Source organism: Gossypium hirsutum, chromosome D07 (genome assembly GCF_007990345.1).
Source record: "Gossypium hirsutum isolate 1008001.06 chromosome D07, Gossypium_hirsutum_v2.1, whole genome shotgun sequence".
In the NCBI taxonomy this organism is placed as follows: Eukaryota; Viridiplantae; Streptophyta; class Magnoliopsida; order Malvales; family Malvaceae; genus Gossypium; species Gossypium hirsutum.
This window is the reverse complement of record NC_053443.1, coordinates 53,669,657-53,695,254: the sequence shown is the minus strand read 5'-3', so window position 1 is coordinate 53,695,254 and position 25,598 is coordinate 53,669,657. Positions and strand designations below refer to the sequence as shown.

General features: G+C 32.4%; 3 protein-coding genes and 1 pseudogene across 7 annotated transcripts; 1 reads left to right on the top strand and 3 right to left on the bottom strand.

The window, feature by feature from the left end:
* Window positions 1-887: 887 nt before the first annotated feature.
* Window positions 888-2,508, top strand: LOC121219186 (glutamate receptor 2.7-like). The gene is made up of 5 exons (XM_041096882.1): window positions 888-944; window positions 1,022-1,305; window positions 1,419-1,511; window positions 1,586-2,018; window positions 2,134-2,508. Exons 1-5 carry the CDS (start codon window positions 888-890, stop codon window positions 2,506-2,508), a joined length of 1,242 nt encoding a protein of 413 aa, XP_040952816.1.
* A 3,011-nt stretch (window positions 2,509-5,519) lies between these two features.
* Window positions 5,520-9,644, bottom strand: LOC107955017 (glutamate receptor 1.2). Its single transcript, XM_016890717.2, has 5 exons — window positions 8,630-9,644; window positions 7,246-8,555; window positions 6,678-6,981; window positions 6,142-6,503; window positions 5,520-6,051 (listed from the first exon to the last, which is right to left on the bottom strand). The coding sequence occupies exons 1-5, from the start codon at window positions 8,910-8,912 to the stop codon at window positions 5,722-5,724; spliced, it is 2,589 nt and encodes an 862-aa protein (XP_016746206.2). The 5' UTR covers window positions 8,913-9,644; the 3' UTR covers window positions 5,520-5,721.
* Window positions 9,645-9,747: 103 nt separating this feature from the next.
* On the bottom strand, window positions 9,748-12,695 carry LOC107955018 (ubiquitin-like-conjugating enzyme ATG10). Of its 5 annotated transcripts, none has more exons than XM_041097842.1 (7): window positions 12,539-12,695; window positions 12,275-12,432; window positions 12,133-12,183; window positions 11,949-12,041; window positions 11,698-11,797; window positions 10,368-10,462; window positions 9,748-10,286 (listed from the first exon to the last, which is right to left on the bottom strand). In XM_041097842.1, exons 2-7 carry the CDS (start codon window positions 12,425-12,427, stop codon window positions 10,275-10,277), a joined length of 504 nt encoding a protein of 167 aa, XP_040953776.1. In that variant the 5' UTR covers window positions 12,428-12,432; window positions 12,539-12,695; the 3' UTR covers window positions 9,748-10,274. The 5 variants fall into 5 exon arrangements, 4 of the variants coding, with proteins under 4 accessions (XP_040953776.1, XP_016746208.2, XP_016746210.1 ...); XM_016890719.2 differs by having other exon boundaries at window positions 9,748-10,054; XR_005916389.1 differs by lacking the exon at window positions 9,748-10,286 and adding an exon at window positions 10,551-11,494 and having other exon boundaries at window positions 10,397-10,462.
* A 1,496-nt stretch (window positions 12,696-14,191) lies between these two features.
* LOC107956255 (chloroplast envelope quinone oxidoreductase homolog) lies at window positions 14,192-18,080 on the bottom strand (annotated as a pseudogene).
* Between the last annotated feature and the right edge of the window lie 7,518 nt (window positions 18,081-25,598).

The window sequence follows — 25,598 nt, the reverse complement described above, 5'->3', positions numbered from 1 at the left end:
CTCGGCTGAAGCATGTTAAAATCCATTGTGCAATTCGACAAGCCTTGTTTATTTAGTTGACTTTTGTTAGTCTATGGTGTAATCATTATATGCTTTGATCAGCTAAGGTTAAAATGTGTGCTTAGCTGATTTAGTAGTCAAATTAGGTTGTCATTTTGTTGATGTAAACCTTTAGTTACTTGCACAAGCAAGCTGTGTTTTCTTTCTATGTAGCTTTGTTCTATTTATGTATGTAACCATGCACTTATTCGGGTAATGAGAAAAACACTTTGCTCATTCAACCTTTTGCTTGTTCTTGCTCCTGTTTTAAGCTTTCAAACATCTAAAACATTCATCTAAGTTGTTTTTAAACTTTGTTTGCTAAGTTAGAATCCAACAAAGTGGACCTTCTTTGTAGTTACAACCTTGTTTAGTCTTGTACAACCATTGTCAGCCAATCATACAAGTATCAATGATACTGCCATAGAAATGATTCATGTAGGGTTGATTCTTGATGCGCAATCTTGGGTGGGAAAAATTGTTGATAGCTGCATTTCCATGGCTATATCCGATTTTTACAGTCGGAATTGTCACTATCAAACAAAACTAGTTGTGCATACCAGAGATTCTGGGGGTGATCCGTTGCTTCTTCTATCCCAAGGTACGTTTCTCTGTATATGACATCTATTTTTTGGTTATGAAAAAGTCCTCACTCGTACACTTACTGATTTGCAGCCTTGGTTCTCTTGGAAAATTTCAAATTGGATGCCATTATTGTTGCGGAAAATTCAGCTGGAGTGAAGATTTTAGCGGAGTTGGGATCTAGAGTAAAAATTCCAATTATTTCACTCTTCGCAGCTGGTCTTTGTCCTCCTTTGAGTATCCTCATTTAATTCAAATTGGTGAAGATGAGTCTTCTCGAGCCAAAGCCATCGCTGCCATTGTTGAAGCATTCAGTTGGAGAAGTGCTATCCTCATTTATGAAGATAATGATTCTGCAAGACCAATCCTTTCTAGTGTGACTGGTTTTCGTCTTGATCAGCATGTTGCCCTTCTAACATCACCTACTGATGAAGAAATCGTTGAGCAGCTCATGAAGCTCAGGAGTTTGCAGATGACTGTATATGTGGTGCATATGTCACCTATTCTAGCATCTCGACTTTTCTTAAATGCTAAACAGCTTGGAATGATGACTCAAGGGTATGCTTGGATAACAACTGATATGATTACTAATTTCATGAATTCAATGGATCCATCAGTCTTTGAGTCAATGCAGGGGGTGGTAGGATTCAAACCTCACATTCCGGCATCAAAGGAGCTTCGCAGGTTCGCAATCAGGTGGAGGAGTAAAAACTTGAATGAAAATAAAAATTTAGAAGAAATGGAGATGAATGTGTATGGCATATGGAGCTATGATATGGTTTGGGCTGTGGCAACAGCAGCGGAAAGGGTGATGACTCGACATCCTCATATCCTACACCAAGAAACCAGACTGAATATGAACTTCACCACTATTCGGTCCTCAGAAAGTGGTTTGGTATTTATGGATGAGATATTACAGAGTAGATTCAAGGGAATAAGTGGTGGTTCAACTTACTAATGGCAGGCTGATCCCAAAGGAATTACAAATTGTAAACGTATTCAAGGGAGAAAGGATAATTGGTTACTGGAATCCAGGAAATGGAATCACCTCATTGATGAAGCAAGAAAACCATAATGAGACGAATTCGACATCATCTAGTAAGCTTGAAAGTGTTATTTGGCCTGGAGGAACTATGAACATTCCGAAAGGTTGGTCTCTACATGGCAAGAGGCTGAGGATTGGGGTTCCAGCAAATAATGGATTCAGAGAAATAATTAGCGTGACTCGTGATCCCCGAACAAATGAAACAACTGTAACTGGATATTGTGTTGATGTGTTTAAGGAAGCCGTTCAAAGTTTAGGTTATGAAGTACATTATGATTTTATCCCGTTTGAAGATGCCAACGGACAAATGGCAGGAACTTACAATGATCTTATCCTTCAGGTTTATTATAAGGTATGAAATCTGAATTAATGGATTTATGCATGGCTTCCTCATCTTCTGAGAATTCAGATTATAATTGTACTTAAATGTGGTATTTACATATTCTTTCTTGTGATCAATGGACTAGAATTACGATGCTGTTATGGGGGATACAACAATCCTTGCCAGCAGATTCCCATATGTTGATTTCACGATGCCATTCACTGACATAGGCGTTGGAACCGTAGTGCCCAAAATCAACAAGAAAAGCATCTGGATATTCCTGATGCCTCTTTCCGGAGATCTGTGGATAACAACTGCTGCTTTCTTTATTCTAACTGGACTTGTGATTTGGTTTATTGAACGTCCCATCAATGAGGAGTTCCAAGGCTCACTATGTGAGCAAATAGGAATGATCTTTTGGTACTCTTTCTCAACTCTTGTATTTGCCAACAGTAAGTACTCTATGTTCAACTTAAATAACCTTTCTGCTTCATGCATACAGACCCATATATTGAATTGAGCTTATTAGGTAAACTATATCTTAATCTTTGAGTTGCGTCCGAGATATAAAAGTGAAACTAAATGTAGCTTTATCTTGATATTCATGTTTGATGCACGCCTTGAGCTAAGCTAACTGTATTTCTTTCTTCTTCTTTTTTTTTACTGTAATTCGAAACTGCAGAGGAGAAGCTGTTGAGCCACTTGTCAAAGTTTGTAGTGATAATATGGGTGTTTGTTGTGCTTATTATAACCTCAAGCTATACTGCAACTTTGGCTTCCATGTTAACAGTTCAACAGATTGAATTGAACTTAAAACAGGACTATGTAGGTTATCATTATGGTTTTTTGCTTTCAAGAGCCGTTAGCAACTTAAATTTCAAAAATCCCAGGTTAAAGCCGTACAAATCTGCAGAAGAATATGCCGATGCTTTAGGAAGGGGAAGTAACAATGGTGGTGTGTCAGCCATTGTTGATGAAATACCATACCTTAAAGTATTCCTTGCCAAGTACCCTTCTGATTACACCATTAGTAAATCCAATACTACAACAGGCGGTTTTGGCTTTGTAAGACTCCTATAGAAAAGCCATTCACATTCACGATTTTGATCTTTCTTTGATTTGCAGCAACGGGTGCTGATTTGTCTTATGTATCTAATAGGTTTTCCCTAAAGGTTCCCCACTTGTCCAAGACATATCGAGTGCAATTATGAGGCTAAGAGAGGAAGAAAAGCTGCAATTGATTCACAGACCAGGACACAAGAAGTAATCCCAGCAGGCTAAACCTTCATAGCTTTGGGGGTTTATTTCTTGTTACTGGAATCTCTTCAACTTCAGCTCTGCTCCTATGCCTATTTCAGAAAACTCGAGCCATAATAATCCGTAAGTTCAAATTCTTCCTCAACTCCATGGACTCTGTAAAAGACTACTTGAAAGTTAGATATATTACGACGCTTACCATACTTTTTAACTAGTGGGCTACTGTGTACAAATTTTATATTCTGTTCCTTTATTGGGTTTGTATAATAACTGCAATTTTATGATTTTTTTTTTTGGTTCTTATTTTTCAAAAATATTGTTTATTTTTATATCAAAATATGGGACCTGGCAAGTGGGTTACAACAGTATGTAGGAACTGGCAAGTGTTTGTATGTATAATAGCCTCACGGTGGGCTGTTAAGGATGGTCTATCTATCGCATGGGATCGCGGATAGAAGAAAGTTATAGTCGAAAGTGATAGCATGAGAATGGTACGGCAAATCTCTGATTCTTCCAAGCAAATACACTCCCTGGCGTGAGTTCGTAATGAGGTAAGGCTACTAAACATCTCAAGGGATGCAAACAGAGTAGCAGATAATGTAGCAAAAGTTGAGGCTGTCAGTGATGCCACTCTACACTGCTTCGAGCAACCATTGCCAGGGTCTTGCATGCTGCTTAGAAATGATGTTTTTTTTAATTATATTATACATTGGTATTGGAGTCTTTTTAACAGAGTATGCAAATTTTAATATCTAAAGTTGAATCGGTTCCGTTAGGTACTTACGAAATTTTTCGAAAGTAAATTTTTGGTTTAGTTAGCTAGAGTCAACGTTTGATTGAATCGAGTGAAAAATTTTGGGTTAATCAAGTCCATGAGTCCTATTTTATTATTTTAACTCAATTTGAAAATTTTTTGAATCGAGTCGAGTGAAATGAAATTCGAGTCGAATTAAATCGAGTGAAATTGTTCGAGTTAAATTAAAAAATAAACATATCAAATAAAAACATTGTTACAGTATGACTAATTCCATGTTAGAACATCATATATATTTTAAAATAAATTCAAAGCAAAATAATTGGGTCCCAAAACTATTATTTTAATTTTTTTTTTAAATTTTAACTTTTATATATATATATATTAGAATTTTTATATAACTTTTATTTTTAAAGTTTTTTAATAGAAACTTATTTTTAAAGTTTGTAGGGGTTTGGTCTTTACACTAATCTGTTATTCGAATTGTGAAATTCATTCGAACTTCAAACTCGAATCAAGTTATTTGAGTTTACTCAAATAATTCGAATAACTCAAAATCAAATTCTTTTTCAATTTTTTCAAATCGAATTAAATTTTACTCACCCCTATAATTCGTATTAGAAAACAAGTTGTGAATTAAAAAATTAACCGCTGTAAACTCTTTATCATATAATCCTGTTAGATTGTTGTGCTTTGAGTGTAATAATTTCATGGAGTTGCTGAAAATTTCAAATTAATTATTCATGGAAATACACATTTACATGTCACCAATTATCTTTATGCTAGCATATGTTACATTATATACAAACTGTGATGAAAATTCCATTACAATTGTTGTGATTTTATTTTCTATAGTTTTTATAATTAATATTAAGAAATTTTCTATTACCTTTTGCATTGACATTAAAATTTATTTTTTTTCTTTGTTGTATTTATTACTATATATGACATTAACTTATGAATTTTTGATGGCTTCCAAAGAGATACATAGCAAATAAGGTTTAATATGAAACGGTTGACATTAAAAGTAGCAAGTATATTCACTATCTATTAAAATATATAGTAATTAGTCAGCTTAGCAGTAAATTATGATTTAAAATGGAGTATTAGGGATTAATAATGCATTGATGAGTTATTTAGAATGTTTAATAATTTATGATTTGTGATTAATGTAATAAACACATCATGAATAGGAAGAAACTTAATTTTAAATAGTGGTCCACTTAACTATAACTAAAAACATGAAAATATACATAATATATTTTATATGAATATAAACAAGAGTAGACTCAAACCTTAAAACAAATCAACACACTTCAGATTATAAAAGATTGCTCTGATGGGGAGCATTCTCATCCCACCTACCCTTCAACCTCCTGTCTCTCCTATTCCCCCGGGTCTGAAGAGAGCCGCAAAAGATTAACGACGGTTGAAGGTCATGCAATGGAAGAGGTTGATCAGCCAAGGGGGGTAACTCTAGGAATGCTAATGGATTGCTAATCGATAGTTTAGAAGAGGACTTTGATCTCGAATTGGAGGATGTGTCTATTAGCAAAATTTACTGAAATTTGTTTCTCAAATCGAATTCATGACTTGATTCATAAAAATAGTATGAAAATTCAGTAGTTGTCAAGCTTTTCAACTCAGGGATTTGCGTCGTGACCTATATATAAATATAAATAGTAATACATTGCGGCTATAATAATTTTCCTTTAGACGAGCTCAACTTCGTTCTTTTTGTCTTCCTATTATTTTCACATTGAAGTACCCTTTTAAAGAGTCTAAGCTACTGTTGAGGTGGATTTTGATGGATTGTCGTTTCTGAAATAGGCACACCCCCAGAGCTGAAATTGAAGAGATTCCTGTGACAAGAAACAAACCCCCAAAGCTATGAATGTTTAGCCTGTTGGGATTGCTTTCTGGGTCCAGAGTTGTAAAGCTTGATTCACTGTTAAACCAATAATTTTCCATCATTTCCAGCCTTTTTTCCTCTCTTAACCTCATAATTGCACTTGAAATGTCTTGGACAAGTGGGGAGCGTTTAGGGAAAACCTACCATTAATAACATACAAACAAATCAACACCCATTGCTGCAAATCGATGAAAGATCAAAGTTAATAGGGTTTTGGAAAGGAATCTTACAAAGCCAAAACCGCCTGTTATAGCCTTCGATTTGATCATGGTGTAATCAGAAGGGTACTTGGCAAGGAATACTTTAAGGTTTGGTATTTCATCAATAATAGATGACTCACCACCATTCTTACTTCCCCTTCTTAAAGCATCGGCAAATTCTTCCGCAGAATGGTTTGCCCTTCGTCTGCGAGTTTCAAATGTAAAGTTGCTAATATCACTTGAAACCCATGCATCGTTGTCTCTTGAGCTCAATTGTATCTGTTTAACTGTTAACATGGAAGCCAAAGTTGCGGTGTAGCTTGAGGTTATTATAAGCACAACAAACACCCATATTATCACTACAAACTTCGACAAGTTGCTCAACGGCTTCTCTGCAGTTTCAGATTATGGTAAAACAAAAATTACAGTTAGCTTAGCTCAATGTATGCATCAAACACGAACTCAACTCGAGATTAGCATCAAGTTTACCTAATAAGCTCAGTTCAATATATGGTTCTGTATGAATGAAACAGAAAGGTTATTTAAGTTGAACATAGAGTACTTACCGTGGGAAAATACAAGAGTTGAGAAAGAGTACCAAAAGATCATTCCTATTTGCTCAGACGGTGAGCCTTGGAACTCCTCGTTGATGGGACGTTCAATAAACCAAATCACAACGCCAGTGAAAATAAAGAAAGCACCGACAGTTATCCACAGATCTCCACAAAGAGGCTTCAGGAAAACCCAGATGTCGTTGTCGATTTTTGGCACTAAAACTCCGATGCCTAAGTCAGTGAATGGCAGCGTGAAATCGACAAATGCAAATCTGCGAGAGGTGATTGTTATATCCCCCACAACAGCATCATAATTCTAGGCCATTGATCACAAGAAAGAATATATAAATACCACATTCAAGTGCAATATAATTTGAGTTCTCAGAAGCTGAGGAATGTATGCATAAATATGCCCATAAATGCAGATTTCTGAATGTAGCAGTTCCAATTCAATCTGGGTTTATATTACACGTTCTAAACTGTACATTTCTAAAGATTGTTATTCCTGAACTCAAACTCAATTATGATCATAAGTAGGGTTTCAGAATATTGGAAAATATTATAAGTTGATATTTCTTACCTTATGATAAACCTGAAGGATAAGATCATCATAAGATCCTGCCATTCGTCCGTTGGCATCTTCAAACGGGATAAAATCGTAATGTACTTCATAATCTAAACTCTGAACGGCTTCCTTAAACACATCAACACAGAATCCAGTTACAATTATATCATTCGTTTGGGGATCATGAACAACACTAATTAATTCTCTGAATTGATTAGTCACTGGAACCCCAATCCTCAACCTCTTCCCACGTAGAGACCACCCTTTGGGAATGTTCATAGTTCCTCCGGGCCAAATAACACCTTCAAGTTTACTAGATGATGTTGAGTTCGTTTCAGTGTGGTTTTCTTCCTTCATTATTGAGGCAATCCCATTTTCTGGATTCCAATAACCAATTATCCTATCTCCCTTGAATACATTTACAATTTCGATTTCCTTTGGGATCAGCCTGCCATTAGTAAGTTGAAAGCCACCACTTATTCCCTTAAATCTACTTTGTAATATCTCATCCATAAATACCAAACCACTTTCTGAGGACCGAATAGTGGTGAAGTTCATATTCAATCTGGTTTCTTGGTGTAGGATATGAGGATGTCGAGTCATCACCCTTTCCGCTGCTGTTGCCACAGCCCAAACCATATCATAGCTCCATATGCCATACACATTCATCTCCATTTCTTCTAAATTTTTATTTTCATTTAAGTTTTTACTCCTCCACCTGATTGCGAACCTGCGAAGCTCCTTTGATGCCGGAATGTGAGGTTTGAATCCTACCACCCCCTGCATTGACTCAAAGACTGATGGATCCATTGAATTCATGAAATTAGTAATCATATCAGTTGTTATCCAAGCATACCCTTGAGTCAACATTCCAAGCTGTTTAGCATTTAAGAAAAGTCGAGATGCTAGAATAGGTGACATATGCACCACATATACAGTCATCTGCAAACTCATGAGCTTCATGAGCTGCTCAACAATTTCTTCATCAGTAGATGATGTTAGAAGGGCAACATGCTGATCAAGACGAAAACCAGTCATACTAGAAAGGATTGGTCTTGCAGAATCATTATCTTCATAAATGAGGATAACACTTCTCCAACTGAATGCTTCAACAATGGCAGCGATGGCTTTGGCTCGAGAAGACTCATCTTCACCAATTTGAATTAAATGAGGATACTCAAAGGAGGACAAAGATAGACCAGCTGCGAAGAGTGAAATAATTGGAATTTTTACTCTAGATCCCAACTCCGCTAAAATCTTCACTCCAGCTGAATTTTCCGCAACAATAATGGCATCCAATTTGAAATTTTCCAAGAGAACCAAGGCTGCAAATCAGTAAGTGTACGAGTGAGGACTTTTTCATAACCAAAAAATAGATGTCATATACAGAGAAACGTACCTTGGGATAGAAGAAGCAACGGATCACCCCCAGAATCTCTGGTATGCACAACTAGTTTTGTTTGATAGTGACAATTCTGACTGTAAAAATCGGATATAGCCATGGAAATGCAGCTATCAACAATTTTTCCCACCCAAGATTGCGCATCAAGAATCAACCCTACATGAATCATTTCTATGGCAGTATCATTGATACTTGTATGATTGGTTGACAATGGCTGTACAAGACTAAACAAGGTTGTAACTACAAAGAAGGTCCACTTAGCCTTTCTTGCGAAATCCATGCAGCCAAAAAGCAGTTTTCCGAAACTCTAGTCTGCCGGTAAGGACTACTTTATTCCTTCATCTATGATTCGAAGAATACATGAGATTGACTACACTATACTTGACCGACTCCCAGCGTGACTCAGTCCAACATGAACAGTTGACTTGACGCTAAGAGATATTATTCTTCTTTTAGTTGACCGATAAATTTGAACCACGTATTTATAGATTAAACTTCAAAACACAATATATTGTATTAAATACAACAGGGAATCCTGGAAGCAATGGTTTCAATGTCGTGGTTCATCTGATAAATTTCCCAGGAAAAAGCTCAAAGACCAAAATAACAGCTAACAAATTTCCTTTGGGGTTTTAAACAATAATTCGTCTTTAGCTATTTATTTACTGCTATCAGTTTGTGTTTCCCTGTCGCGGAATTACTGCTATCAGTGGCTGAGTAGTTCCATGTTAATAATAATCACAAGCTCAGCGATTAACCGCCAGTGTATTTAGTTATTTATTTACTTTCTTAAACATAGTCATCCCTGCTCTACTTAGAACTAACAGTTCGCATATTTGTCTTGTTTGTGTATTTAGTAATGCCATAAATCATGTTTAATACATTTCAGTTTTGACGTGTTTAATCACGTTTTATATTCATTTACATGGATTTTGAGAGATTCATACATTCATGTCATCTTTTTTGTGCATCATGTCTAATATTGTCCCGTCCCCAGTTAACCTCTGCTTGAAGCTAATAGATGACGAGGAATATATATATGTATTATGCATATAATGTATGCTTTTCATTTTCCAGTATGGATATGATGTATTGGTAGAATTGAGTTCTCAAACTAGCTGGAAGATGTAGCAATCCTTTTATATTTAAAAGATGAAGAAAAATAGAACAAACACTTGTAATATGGGATTCAATGGTGGTAGAACCTACGGTAAAATTTGACTATCAGCCCTAGTTTGAGATTTTAAGAGAGATTCTAAGACCAAAGACTTGGCCAACAACTGAGAACCATGATAGAAGATATAGTTCCAGCACCACTTCAAATTTAGGGTTAGCAGTGTCACTGAGAAAAAGCAACTTCATCCACTCAGCAGTCCCACATGGATGTAATTTGTACCATGGTCTTTTCAAGCATGGATGTTCCTATAATTGAAAATAGTCGCATATCATCTTCATATAACATGCTTCTAAACGATTTACCAAAAAAGAAAGAAGAAAGGAAAGTTATGGTCATGTCATTGTGTTTGGCATGAAGGATCAATAACAGCGAGAGAAAAAAAAAAGGTCAACATTGTGTTTGGTAGGAGAGAAAGAAGGAAAGAGGGAGGAAGGAAAAATTATTTCTTTCCATCATTTCCTTTATTTAGTTATGAATCTGCAAGGAATTTAGAACACTTCTTAAAAACAAGGAAGCTGCAAGGCAAAGAGCTAATAAAGCAAGGTAGGAGAAACATACCTCTTGAGTTATGAATGTCCATTTTTTTGACAATTCCTTTGAAGCGCATGCAGGGAGCTCCTTTTCTATTTCATCCAATGGCAAAGGTCTTCCATCTATAAATGGTATAATATATATCTCACTTATACTCTTCAAATAAATATTGAATCGAATAATTTAAAGCCAGATTTCATCTATATACACCTGCATAAACCCATGCATTCAAAGGAAGCAAGAATATGACAACCTGTTTCCTTGGTCCGCCATCAACATAAACCAGATACTAATATATATATATATATATAAGACAAAGTCACCAACCAGAGAAGCATTACAAATGACCTGACATAATCCCTTAATTAAACAATTACTTGCTACTAACAGCTTTTGTTATTCAATAAGGTGCAATTATGCTATATGAAGGGATTCCTCAGCACAGGGTCTGTCCTGCTGCAATAAAATTTCATACTGTTAAGCTTACATGAACATGACTTTATTTGTTTGGTGCCCTGTTTGATGACAACTGACAGATAATTCTAATAACTAAGCTTATCAGCACCTACTCTAAGTTAGTTCTAATAGCCTCAAGTTGCCAAATCACATCTTAGCAAAGCAAAACTTGTCAGAGGTTAATTTCGTTAGCATGTAGCCATCAATAATTGAATCACCTATCATCCTTCACAAGATTATTTGTTGAAGACAATTGAAAAGTGAACAGATCATAGACAATGAAAACATGTAAAGCATAAATTCATCCATGAATCAATGCTAGGACTTGTATTTCAGATACACTAAGCAAGATTTATGAGATCCATAATTACATTACACGACCACCACAAATTTTCAGGAACTGAGAGTTCCATAAGTTTAGAATATGATATAAATTCCCAGCTGCAAGACAAGCAACAGTTTATTTTGAACAATTTCAATCCTTCAAATCAGATGACCCATTTTCATGATCAGTTAACAAAGCATGCAGCAAAGCATAGAGTATAACTGTTATCTCTTTGGTCTTTTAGCCCCATCCAAATTTGGAGAGAGAAGGGATATGAAACTAGCTCTTTGAGAAGAGGATACACGAACCTACTATAAACCCAAATGCTCAAGCGCATAGCAACAAACCAAAAGTAATTGACGAAAATGGTAATCTAAAAAATAAACAGAAATCATTAGTTTGAAAGAGCACATATCATCAGTTTATTCCAAGTTAGGTTTCTCAAATATAAGATATATCATGCATTTAAGTCATACAAACAAGCTAAACTATGTCAACGAGTATGTTCTATCGCAAGTTGACATGGAAAATAATGACTATCTTGAGGTAGGAAGTGACGGCATCAAGAGAACTTACCGCTGCAGTAAGCACGAAAATATAGCACTGGAACCCTAAATGTACTACTGTACACTATATGAAAGTCACAGTAATGTAATTCATGATGATTGCTTTGAACCTAGAAACCCAATAAGAGCATGATCAAAGTCAGCCAACAGTAAACCAGGCAACAAAACTAGTAAATCCCATGTTTTACTCCCAAGTTACACATGAAATCTTACATTTAATTCAATCAAATTAACTGGAAAAACCAATCAAAATATATGTACCAATGTGGCGTCATCAAGAACATCTTCATTTCTTGAGCAACAGGTCTCTTCTTCCCCGGTGTCAATTTGACTAATTTGATCAATATCTTCTTCCTGCACCCAAAAGAAAGAAGAAAAATAAGGGAAAAAGTTACCTTTTTGTTAAATAATCAAATATGATCCATTAAATGACTCGAGACTGGACCTCATTTGGCCTGGAAATGCATATCTTTTCAAGTGACAAGTAACCCTCCTCCTGCAAAAGTTAAAAACAAGTCGATTCCTTTAAAAGCAGTAAATGATTTTGCAACAAGAATTGGTTAAAAAAAAGTGAGAAGAGTGGTAACCTCAGGAGGAGCAAGCCAAGGGTGTTTAGGACAAGGAAGCCACGACCATGGGGGAAAAGCTAAGTTACAACTTTCCCATTTCTGAGCAAACGCGAAAGCACCAATTCTGAAATCCTTTGCAGAAAGGGTTCCATCCCAATGTAAAACATCCATCAATTCTGTCCAAAAACGGTTCCAATGTAAACAAATAAAACTAAAATTAAGAAATAGTAATTCAAATCAAATTTGTTGCCCGGGTGAAAGAAGTCGAAATTGAAGACTCACCTCCACAAATCTGGTGAACGGAAGGTTCCCGGCTGGAACTGCTTGGGTCAAATTTGCTTTCACATGGAATAAAGACCTGACTAAAAGCGTGATTTTTGTCCTGGGCTTAAACGTAAAATTAGCCCCACTGAAAGTGGCATGTAAACGTTCCATTACAATAATTAACTAAAGTGTAAATAAAAAACAATAATAATAATTAACTCAAGTTTAAATATAGAGTTGAACACGGGCTGAGCTGGGTTAAGATAAAATTTTAAGCATATTTCTCAAACCGGGGCACAACCTAAAAAATAAGTTTAAAATTTGACACAAACTCAATCTAAATAAGATATAAATTCTTCCATCAGCGAATGAAATGAAAATATTACAAGATGCCTTGAAAGCTCCGACTATATAGTTATGCAAGAAAACAAATACATAAACAAGTTTTTTAGAAATAAAAATTCGTTTGAAAAGATTAAAAAAAGGAACTTCCTGAGAAATTAAAAGTTTATTACGGTGATGTTTTAGTTGATTCTTTGATAAGACTTTAGCTTATCATGAATTTTTAGGAGCTTTTATTTTAGTCATCTAAGTATTATATCTCTAAGGACGGTTGATTGTATATGTCTCATCATATTTACACTTTTATTTTTGTCACCCAACTTTTAGGTACTTTCATTTTAGGCACCAAAAAAATTCCTTACAATTTCATCACCCAACTTTTAGAATGCTTTCATTTTACTCACCAAAGTATTAAATCTCTACAGCAGTTGATTATACACGCCACATCATGTTTACATGTTCATTTTGGTCACCCAACTTTTAAATTGTTTTCATTTTGGTCACCTAAAAGAAGTCATTTTTAGTATTAATCAAGGTAAAAGACATTAAAAATTAAAGTGAAAAAGCGGTAAAAACTGAAATAATACATTAATTAATTTTGCTAAAAGCTTTAAATTTCCTTGTTTTCAATATTGACATCAAAATCAATTAAATAAATTATTTTTTTCTCATATCAATACTTAAAAAATCACTAAAATGAAATCGACCTAGAAGTAAAAATCACTAAAATGAAATCGACCTAGAAGTGGAATGACCAAAATGAAAATGTGAACATATCGTGAAAATGATTTGACGTGTACAATTAATCGTCGTTCAGGATTTAATGCTTGGGTTATTAAAAAAAATGCCATAAAGTTAGGTGATGAAATTAAAAGAAATTTCTTAATGACCAAAATAAAAACGCCCTAAATGTTGGATAGCCAACTGGATATCCACGGTAATTTATAGTTTTTTTATTACTATTCATTACAAGACTCCCACTAATTTTTTTTTCAAAATTATTATTATATCAATATATTATGTTATTTTAAAATTTATGATAAAATGATGTTTAGATTCTGTAATTATAGCAGTGAAACAGTGAGCATCAACATCAAACCCAAATGATTTCTTAAACCCAAATATCTCGGAAGAAAAGCTAAAAACGGCCTTCTCTACATAACCCATCAATGTACACAAGCTATCTTGTAGTATTTTTGTATACTCATTAAGCATTAAACAGAAAAAGAAAGGATTCAAAAACAAAGAAAATTTTATTCTAAATCTCATAAGAAAACACAGTGCTCAGCAACATTACATGTCACACAACATTGTTTATACCACCAGCAAAATACAATAAAGATTAGGAAACTCGTACACCAACATGGACTTGCTCAAGATACTTGAGTACTTTGTGGACTTAGACATGATGAGCTACGCCACTCAATGAGAAAGTGTCAAACTAGTGTCAATTATCAAGTAACCTTAACAACCTATGGCTCCACAAGAATATTGCCAGTGGCATGGCCATCAATGCTCTTGGCCCAAGCCTCTTCAGCCTTACTATTCGAGGTCCTCTTTTTTAGGAAAGGTAAACAAGGGTATGAGTTGCTTCTTTGCGAATGTTCTCTTTTTGAAAGCAACACTCATCAAAGTACCGAAACGGAGATTGACATCTACTACCTTCCCTTTTGAAGTCAAGTTAGCCTCTAAGGTAGATTGTGTGCTGCTAAAAACTTGTTTTGTTGTAGTGAGACCAAGGAATATTGTGTGCGCAATGGATGATTACATCATATTTTCGACCAGAAGGGCTCTTGAGAGCCACCCCATTAGGAGTTTTGTAGTCAAGAACCTCATCAGCCCCTAGGCTCCTTACTAAATCCATGTTACGAGCCCCAAAAGTGGCTGTAATGTGTGAATTTGCAAGCTTTAGGAGTTGAACGGCATATTGACCTACACCACCTGAAGCAGCGGTAACCAATACGTTCACTTCTAGGCCGGTTCCATCAAGTTTGAGCCCAGCAAGCTAGGCAAGTGACTGGTAAGCTGCGAGGCCAGCAATTGGCAACGCTGCAGCTTCACGGGATGATACCTCTGGAGGCCTTGAAACTGTGGAACCTTCATTAACCACAACATATTCAGCTAGTGCACCTCCATTTTGTAATTGCAAAATATATTCAAATAATAAGATATTGGCAAGACAAAGGACATAAATGATGCAGATAGCACATAAAACAAAGAAATGAATAATAAGGTGAAAAAGAATCTATGGCCTGAGTGATGCATAGCTTGAACCAACAAACTGTCCAATGTAACATCAAAGGCTATTTTGCCCATATGATCTAAAAAAGAATAATATTTACAAAATCAACCTGGTTTAAAAACATTCACCAAAATGACCTGAAATGAACAGTAAAATTAAGTTATGGGAACTAGATGGCCGACACCACTATTTCTTCTATTAAAAAAATAATTTTTGGGGTTTTGGATACTAAATGACTGGCACTCCTTTATCTGATCAAAAATTTTTTTTTTGGGGGTGTGTGGTGCCGGCCAACAAAGGCCCAAAGTCACTCAACAAAAGAGATGAGAATATTGCAACATTAATCCCTCCTTGTTTTCCCAACTTTTTTATTTTTCTAGTTTAATTGCATATTTTATATTTTAAAATAATATTGAACTACTTATCACATTTTTTAATTATTGTTACATTACTCACATTATTATTAAATTTAAAAATTAATTTAAATTTAATATGCACAATTAAATTAGATTTTTTTTATAAAAATAGAATCTACTTTAATGATTTTCATCTTTTATAATAATTCAAATAAACATTACTAAATTATTGATTCTTTTATTTTAAAAAATAACGTGTAATATATTTATAAATTTATTTTTACACGTTATTTTTATTTTTTTAATAATATAATATAATATAGTTTGAGGTTTGGTTTCTTTGAATTATTCGACTTATTTGAATTTAAAAATTTAATTCGATTCGAACTCAAAATTTAAAAAAGAAATTGAGTTGACTCAATTAGTTTAAAATTTAAATTTTTTTTCGATTTTTTCGAATGAAACAAATTTTGCTCACCCTATAAAATTAATGATTAAATCACACATTTTAATTAAACCTCCATTTTAAACTTGCAGAATGCAGAACATTTCCTTTTATTCGAACTTTTAAACTCAAGAAAGCAAGCACATTATCTTCAGATCCGCGACGACTCCGCCATATTTACTGTATTCAGCAGCGCGCATCATACCCTTAATCTTATCCATTTTTGTTTTTCAAAGTGAAAATAGAAAACGAAGCTTCTAAGTTTGTGGGATCAGATGATGTATTTTGGCGTCAGATACTTGGAATTTATAGCAAAGTAATCCAAATAACAAATCTTTTTCTATTATGAACCAAGCAAAATAATATTTTTAATCAGAAAAAATAAATATGCATTGTGGTCCAAACCAAATTGAATGCGTGTTAAGTGTGAAACCGATGTAATGCCTAGAAAGGTTTACTTGATTGACACGTTAGGCGTCCTGTTTTCCCCGTTTAGGTGGATGGAAAAGAAGGGAAGACAAATTTACCGGCAACATCCTCTGCCATTGGTAACTGGATTCGGTTATATTTTGATAAAGCAGTTAAGATGAACTTGAGGGAAGCTATTGTAGGGGAGTGTTGAAGGATTATCATGATCGATGGATTCTTGAATTTAATAGAAGGTTGAGATATTGTTATGTGTTCAATGTTGAGTTATGAGTATTCTAGACGATTTGATTGTTCTTTATAATAGACAATAGAACAAATTGTCAATTTGCATAGATAGCATAGAGGTTATTCAGTCTATTAAAAAAATATTTTCAAGGTCTTCTCATTTAACACTTATAAGTTGTATTCAGTAGATTTTGTTGAAAATAGTTCAATAAAAATTTGTTCATATTCCTAGAGAAGAAAACACAAAAGTTTATCGCACCACAAAGATGTTTTTAACAAGAATAAGAGACTACAATTGTTTATAAAAAATCCACGTAACATTAGTAGTTTAATGTGATTATTTTGATGGGTTATCTTTTACACCAAAAAATAAATAAAGGTTTAATTATCCATCAGTCCTTATACTTTTTAAACTTTTTGAATTTAATCTTTTTATTTTTTATTAAAAAATTAAAGTTCAATTTTAATATTATTCTATAAATTTGAATAAGAGTTATCAATTGAAATTTAATTTCTAAATCAAACTTTTGAATCAAACTGAATATCCATCTTATATATTTAAAATTACTTTTTAAACCTAAACTTTTATTTATCAAAAATATTTTGATAAATTTTAATATTTTCAAGAATTTAATTAATGAAATGTTTTATTTTTAGTTGTAAAAGTCTAGCAAATTGGGGAGACATTATGATAATATTATTAAAATATTACATTTATTTTTTATCTATATATAAAGAAATTGTAAGAATTATATATTTGATAATAGCGATAAAAAGAATGAATGAAATTTATTAAATAATTTTAAATGTTTTAAAAAGTAATTTAATAAAATTGGGATTATATATTTTTAAATATAAAATTTATATTTATAATTATATAGATTTAATTACTAATGTTTTTATTAGTATTATTTTGGTTTATAATATGTTGTTTACTATAGATTGCAAAGAATCCTTAATGAATTATTAGGGATGTCAATTGTGCAGGGCGGGTGCTCCCCCGCACTCATCTCTGCCAAGAATTTTCGTTCCCATCCCATCCCGTGACCTGCAAGACTAAATTTATCCCCGCCCCACCACCCACCTGAGTCCCTAGACTCACCTAATCCCCGTTATATCTGTCTCGCGATCCACTTCATATAATATATTTATAAGTATCAGTTAAACAGGTGCTTCAAGTTTGCAAGTTGCAACATGGAGCAATTGTGAATAATTTTAGGGTTTCATGTAAAACAAAGAAAGTGAGAAACTGAATGAGTGAGGTATGTTAAAATTGGGTGAGAAGCTCTGGAGTGCTTTCCTTTTTTCTAAAAAAAATAGCAATGAATGTAAGTTGAATAATGTTATCAAAATTTAATTTTTATAAATTTTTATTTTTTAAATATACTTATTACATTATGCGGGGTGGGCGGGGATGGGGCAAGGTGGGTACAAGGTCATACCCACACCTGCCCCACTACTCACGGCAGGTCTAATTTTGGTCCCCATCCCCGCCCCACCACCCGCGAAACCTGTATCCATCTTCGCCCAATTAGGTTCGAAGTGGGGCAGGATCCTGCGAAATCCGCCTCACTGACGCCCTTATAGATTACTATTTGATACATGTAAATTTTTTTAACCTAGTTTTTTTTAAATAATGGTTTTTAGTTTTAATATTTTTAGTTTAGATTTTTTATTTTCTTAAAAGATTTAATGTTTTATTTTAATATTAATTTAACTGATAATTCACATTTAATTGAAAATCCATACTTGATCTATTCTAACAAAATATTTATTTTTTAAGGGACTTTTAACAAAATATTTATTATTTTAAATGATATATTTAAAAAGATTGTTATTAATTTTTTGAGATTAAATTGAAGTTTATTGAGTGCTCACTTTTAAAAAAAAATAGTTTGGGTTTAAATCACAATTGTATAAAAAATATAATATTATTTTTAAAATGATTTATTGGTATTGTAATAAATAAAATCTGATATAGAACTTATGTCATTCTTTTACGGGATAAATTTTAAAACTATACATTAACTTTGATTTAATGTGTAATTATATACATGAACTTTAAATGGGTGCAATTCTACACTTGAAACTCTAATTGTAGTTCAAATGTATACTTGAAAATTTAATTTTGATTTAATTATACACGTTTAAATAAATGAGTGCATCAATTCATTTTTATATTGAATAAATATAATTATTTATGTATGCAATATATAAACATAAAATGATGTTATATCAATAATTGTGTTAATAATGTATAAGAATTTGATCAAATTAAAATTTCATATATAAAATTACAAAAAAATAAAATTCATGTATATAATTGCACATCAAACCATAATTCATGTATAATTTTGATATTTATCCTTTTTCTATTTTATAATTGAATATTATATTTAAAATAGTTAATCATTTAAAAAAAATTTAATCACATGATAACTCAGATTTAAAATCTAAGAAAATTCTAAAGAATTGTCTTTACTCTACAACAATATGATTACAAGTTTAATTTTCATATATATATATATATTAATACATTACAGTCTTAAAAATTAAATAAATATTTATTTTAATTAAATATTCTTAAAACCCTAGCTCATTTGGGGAAAGTATTATTGTTAAAACAATCCCAAATGTACTATGAATGCCATGTACCCAAGATTTATGAGGTTTAATAGTTTTGGTTAGGGTGAATATTTGATAAAATTGAAAAAATGAATTGATAGAGTTTTATTTTATCAATCGAATTTAATTTGAAATTTTATAAAATCGAATTAAATCGAAAAGATTTATTCGAGTTTAAATAATTTATCAACTTTTATGACATTCATAACAAAACATAAAAATCATAGATACCAACTATAGTGAAATAAATACAGTGAAATTATGCATCTAAAGGGTAATAAATAGTTTATCAAGCAATTTAAAATATCAAAAGTGATGGATTACATATATATTAGAGCATTTGACACAAGAAAAAATGTAGTGAAATCAATTAAGAAAATAAATATTTAAGGTCGACCTCTTTCGACTACCAAATAAAAATATAGAGGCACTTTGAATTTTTTTTTTTTTACCATTAAAGTAACAGATAAAAGACAAAAACCAATGCCCATTTTAAATAATTAACGAACCAAATTGTTGGGAACAAATAAGAAGCTAAAAGTTATTAGGATTTGATTTGTTTATGGATTGAGTCGGATTCGGATTTAACCTTAATAAAATTTTAGGTTTGGGTTAAAAATAGAATTAATTCTTTGTTTAAGCCCAACCTAAATTATATATGTTAAATTTGGGCCCGACTCGACCTGACTCATATTAAAGCTTATAGTATTGATACAATAGGGAATGTATTGATACTTGTTATGAAGTACCGATACTTTAGGAAGAGTATCGATACAACAATTTTTCTTTAATGTTCAAAATATCAAACATTAAAACGGTATCGATACCAGGAAGGGTATTGATACTTTTGTGAAAGGTATCGATACTTTAGGGCCAAGTCAGGCCCGGGTTGAAAAACTCTTACTTGAGCACGACCTATTTAGAAAACATGACTATTTTTTTGTCCAAGTCCATTTTTCGAGTTTATATTTTTATCTAAACCCTCCCACTTTTCGGGCGAACCACTAGTTGGAACCAAATGAATCAAACTTTTAAATTATGAATGAACGAAAGGAAAAGTGGGGGAAGGAAGTGTAGGGGCAAAGCATTGACGGAAACATAAATATTTGTTAAAACCACATTGTTTTGGTTTTTTTTTTTGGATAATTCGAGTTTTGTAATTCATATTCGATTTAAATTGAATTATTTGATTTTTTTATTCAAATTTATCCGAATAATTTGAGTAAATCGAATAATTCAATCTATTTAATTTAAAGTTTAAATTTTTTGTTGGTTTTCAAGTTATATAAGATTTTGTTCGCCCCTTGTTCTGTGCAATTCATGTGGCTAGATAAATGGCAGAATTACCATAGAGACCTTGTACTAAGAGTTAGATTGCATTTTATCCCTGTACTGAAAGATGAACAAATTAACCCCTATTCGTTAGATTAAAGAACAATCTGGTCATTCATTTAAAATTTCATTCATCTCTACCATTAGGTGATGACGTGACTAAAGAAGCAAGTAGGACGTGTACCTTTTGCTAAAGTGGCAAAATTAAAAAAAATCCTGAAAGGATCATTTTTTAATATTTTTAAAATCCTAAAATATTATTTTAATTTTAAATCTTTTTTTTATTAATTATTAATAATTTACATACTTTTTTATTATTTCTTATAATTCTTAATAATTTTTAAATAAATTTTTATATTTTTAATAATTTTTAAATTTAACAAAAAAATTAATAGTATTTACAATTAGACTTGAATTTTAAAATCTGAAAAAAATAAAAGATAAATTTTAAAAATAAAATGGTCTTATATGTCGTTGGAGTAACAGTTCATATTTGTTTCATACGTGATATATTTCTTACTTTGACCTATCAAAAAAAGAAGAAAGAAAGAGTTATATCTGATGTTCCACACACACACATAGGCAAACTCCTTCAAATATGGATTATCTTTCCAATGATTTTTTTTTGAGTTAATTGAGTTGATGAGTCATATTTTATTATTTAATTTGATTTCAAATTTTTCTGAATTGAGTTAAGTAAAATGAAATTCAAGTTGAGTTGAATCAAGTGAAACTATTTGAGTTAAATTTTAAAATTAAACATGTTAAATTAAAATCTTGTTACAGTATAACTAATTGAACACATAAATTTGAAACCATATATATTTGAAAACTTTTCAAATCAAAATAATAATAAAAGATATTTTAGTGTTATAAACTTAAATCATTAATTAACTTATTTAGGTCTCAAAATTATTATTTTAATTTTTTTAAAAATCTTAACTTTATATGTTCTTTAGAAATTTTTTTATTTCTTTTTAATTTTTAAAAAATATACATTTTAAAATTTTTATAAATATTTTAAATTTTTGAAAATTGTTTTGAATTTTTTCTTACTCAAAGAAGAGTTGGGGAGCCGATTGTATAGAAATAGAAATTTCAAGCTCTAATGAGATATTTAGAAACTTAAACGGATGGTTAGATTTCAATCCTAGTTTAGTCAGATTGGAACCGGTTGGTTCCATACTAGGAGACAAAATGATTAGGATTGAGTGGTGGTATTAGTCTGTGAAGACTGTGCCAATGGAGTATATATATAGGTGTGTGTGGAAACATAATTCTTCTCAATTTTGTTTACCAATTTTTTTCTCTGAAGCATCGTCTTCTTCAGTTCCTCTGAAGAATCGTCTTCTTCAGTTCCTCTGAAGAAGAAGATGATGTGGCTGAAGGAAGCTCTGCATGTTGTAGCTGTCGAAACCATTTTTTGAAAATAAAAATTAGTTGTCGACTTTAAAAACGAAAATTGGAGTCGCCACCGATCCTTTATTGAGGTGTGATCGGATCACCTTAAAAATGATTTTAGTCTGCGAAATTTGAGAAAACAGGTTCGGAAGTCAGTTAGGCACGAGGAAGGGTTAGCACCCTCGCAACGCCCAAAATCAATACCGAATTGATTGTTTAATGTCTTGGTGTCAAAAATTTGGAAAGATTTTAAAAGAAAACTTGAATAAGTTAACTTGGGTGATAAGACCCCCCTTATCTAGAAGAAGTAAAATGTCACACCCAATAAGTTAGGGTGCAGCATTTTTAATCTTCGAGATTAGTTTTGTCTTTTGACTTTTAAAAACTCATGTATTTAAGTTTGAGAAGGATATTCGGTCATTTAGGTCAAATGAAAAAGTCAAAACCTAGTAAGTTAGGGTTCGATTTCTCAAAATTCTCAAATACTGAATATTGCCTTTATTTTTAGAAATCCTTAACTCAAGATAGCAAAATGTCATATCCAATGAGTTAGGACACAACATTTTGAAATATCGAGAATAAACTTTAATTTTGAAATGTATACAATTTTGTTGGACAATAGATACTCGGCCACATAAATTCAACAAAGAAAATTGAAATCCAGTAAGTTAGGGCAGAATATTTAGATACCGAATATTTTGAAAATTTATAAATAAAAACGATTTCAATATTTTAATAAAACATAACCTTTTAAACGAATGTATTGCAATTGAATGATAACGTACAACGCAAAAGGATAATTCGAAAATAAAATATACATTAATGAGTAATGAATAATCAATAAATAAATACAAACAAACAAACAAAGCAACAATAATCTCAATTGTACATCATGCCAATATCAATATCAACATTCAAAAGCTAAAAAACGAGCCAATTAATGCAAATGCAAACCAAATGTACAAGTTTTGAAATAACTAAAAAAACAAATGGCATGAAGAAAATGGAAATTGTAAATCAATAAAGTATATGCACAAAAATCTAAAATAAATAATATACAAGAAATTGAAATAATAAAAAATTGAGTTAAAAAAATACTATGTGAGACAATAATATTTAAACAAATTTTAAAATAAATGTTGCATACGAGGAAAATCGAAATAAGCACTATATATATTAATCTAATAAGTAATACATATAAAGTGAAAACTCGATATAAATAATGATATATGTAATAATATGTAAAAGTTGAAATATACATAATATAGGAGAGGGTATTTTAAAGAATGAAATTATATACATATAAGTAGCTTAAAAAATGTATTTAAAAGGGGAACTAAAAAAATAATAGTTATAATAATATAAAAATAACAATATATTCATAGGATAAAAATGATATAGATTATATAATAATAATAATAATAATAATAATAATAATAATATAGGAGAATACTATAATTTTAAAAATAAATACATTATAAAATAAGACTATTTTAAAAAAAATACATACCAATTATATTAAGTTTATATAAAAATATATACATAAAAATAGTATATGATAGATTTAAAAAATAAAATAAAATAAAATAAAATAATGGGTCAAAGATTGAGTTGAAATTAAAACAAAATTAAAAGGGCAACAAATAGAATTAAAAATAAAGAAGGGCTAAAGTGCAGCGCGCGAATAACATGAAGGACCGCAAGAGAAACATTCCCAATCCCCAAAATGCAACACTTTAATGTGGATTAAAATGAAACAAAAATAAAATGAGAGATCAAATTTAAAAGAAATAAAATAAATAAAAGGATTTGATTGCAACGTGTTGGAAAGGCAGAGGGATCGTGCGCGAAAATAACCCATCGGAGGCCAAGGCGCGCGGATTTGGCAATATCTGGGTCGGGCCATTGGGTCATCATGAAACGACGCTGTTTTGGCGTTGTAAACCCCTGATCCAAACGGCGTCGTTTAACAATATTATTTAAGTCAAGATTAAAAAAAAACATTTTAAATTGTTGCTTTTTAAAACAACAAAGAAATTCCTCTGCTAGGGTCTTAACCCTAGCGGCGCGCCGCCAGCAAACCTCCCCTCCCCGCTGAGCATCCGCCATGAAGGGCAGTCGGAATCAACGCGAGAGCCTCTCAACTCACTCAGGTATTCTCCTTCCTTTTCTTTTCTTTTCTTTTTTAAAAAACAAAATAAAAAAACGAAAACAAAAAATAACCTTTTTGTGTTTCTTTGATTTTCAATCTTTTCCTTTGTATATTTTTTCTCTGTCAAAATCCGTCCCCCATTTTATAGATTTAATTTGGCCTTATATTTCCAAAAATAACAAAAAAAAGAAGAAAACTCTCAAAAACTCTATTTTACATTTTTGTCATATTTTCTACTATTATTGCTGTTCCTGGTTCGTGGTTTGTTGCAGGTGCACACTGGAAGAACGTGTGTAGTGCGGGGATGACGTGTTGCGCCGGAGGTGTGCGAGGGAGCTTTGCTGACGTGCGGCGCGCCCTAGGGTTTCTGAAAAATTCAATGTGGACTATTGAGTGTTGGGCTTGGCATTTGGGTTAGGTTAAGCTTAATTGGGCCTGGCATTTTGGGTTTGCAATTTTTTGTAATTTGAACTGTTTTATTGTTTTATTCTTTGATGTTTATTTATTTGGGCCCGGGCTTAAAATTGGGTATTACAGTAGCCGTTGTGAGAATTGAAGTCTGGTGGTAGAGAAATTGAAGAACTGGTAAGCTTTCTTACCCTTCTAAACTCGTGGATTAAAGGAAGAGGTAGAGTAATGACTCTCAAAGCTTCTATATAATTTAAGATTTTGGGTTTCTAATGACTGAGCCCCTTTAGTTCAACTGATAAATGATTGTCTCGCTTAGCTGCCAAGTCGAAGGAGGATCTAAGGGTCGTAAAGTGCATCTATTTGGGTTACTTTGTCAGTACGAAAGGTTTTAAATTGTGGTTTCTAAAAATCGAAAAAATAATTGTTAGTAGAGATGTTACATTCAATGAATCTATCATGTTTCCATAAGAAAAAGGGGTCTTTTACCTTTAAAGACACAACAAATTAGAGTGTCTCGAACAAGGTGGATTCTAAGGGAGAAAAAGTAGGTGACGTCCTAACGAGTCGATGCCCAACATCGCAACGACACAATGAATAGAGGGTTGTTCCCGACGAGGAGTCACACGACTTCGAGACGATACGACAGAATCCTAATTTTTACAAATCCAAAGCTATTTCGGATCAATTTGGGACTCTATCCGACTCTCAGGTACCCTTACCATCTCAGTTAACTAATTATAAGTTGGCTTGTGACAGGAAAAGATGAGAAATCCAACCACCACAAAAGTATTGTGAAGGGAACCTACTAACTTATGCTCTAAGTGTTGCTGAGCGCATTAATTCAACTGATCCTTCATGTTATTATGATGCAGTTCAAGCCTCCAAATTTAGCAAATGGCTCATTGAAATGGAATAAGAGATGTAATCGTTTCAAAAGAATGAGACGTAGCGGCTAGTTAAACCACCCATCGGTAAAATAATCATTGGTTACAAATTGGTGTTTAAAAAGAAGGAAGGTTGGGGTTCTAACGACACTAGGTACAAGGCAAGATTGGTTGCAAATGGCTACAGTCAAGTGGAAGGAGTTGATTTTCATGATGTTTTCTTTTTTATTGTGA

What these genes read in the sequence shown, in the direction of transcription:
- LOC121219186 (XM_041096882.1), top strand. Translation starts at nt 888, where the DNA reads ATGAGTCTTCTCGAGCCAAAGCCATCGCTGCCATTGTTGAAGCATTCA. An exon ending in TGAAGCATTCAGTTGGAGAA is followed by an intron (nt 945 to 1,021) that starts GTGCTATCCTCA and finishes CGTCTTGATCAG; the next exon opens with CATGTTGCCCTTCTAACATC. An exon ending in TCCTTCAGGTTTATTATAAG is followed by an intron (nt 2,019 to 2,133) that starts GTATGAAATCTG and finishes TCAATGGACTAG; the next exon opens with AATTACGATGCTGTTATGGG.
- LOC107955017 (XM_016890717.2), bottom strand. Translation starts at nt 8,912, where the DNA reads ATGGATTTCGCAAGAAAGGCTAAGTGGACCTTCTTTGTAGTTACAACC. An exon ending in AACTCTTGTATTTTCCCACG is followed by an intron (nt 6,504 to 6,677) that starts GTAAGTACTCTA and finishes CTGAAACTGCAG; the next exon opens with AGAAGCCGTTGAGCAACTTG. An exon ending in TAACAGGCGGTTTTGGCTTT is followed by an intron (nt 6,052 to 6,141) that starts GTAAGATTCCTT and finishes TATTAATGGTAG; the next exon opens with GTTTTCCCTAAACGCTCCCC.
- LOC107955018 (XM_016890719.2), bottom strand. Translation starts at nt 12,427, where the DNA reads ATGGATGTTTTACATTGGGATGGAACCCTTTCTGCAAAGGATTTCAGA. An exon ending in GCATTTCCAGGCCAAATGAG is followed by an intron (nt 12,042 to 12,132) that starts GTCCAGTCTCGA and finishes TTTTGGGTGCAG; the next exon opens with GAAGAAGATATTGATCAAAT. An exon ending in TTTTCGTGCTTACTGCAGCG is followed by an intron (nt 10,463 to 11,697) that starts GTAAGTTCTCTT and finishes TACCATTTATAG; the next exon opens with ATGGAAGACCTTTGCCATTG.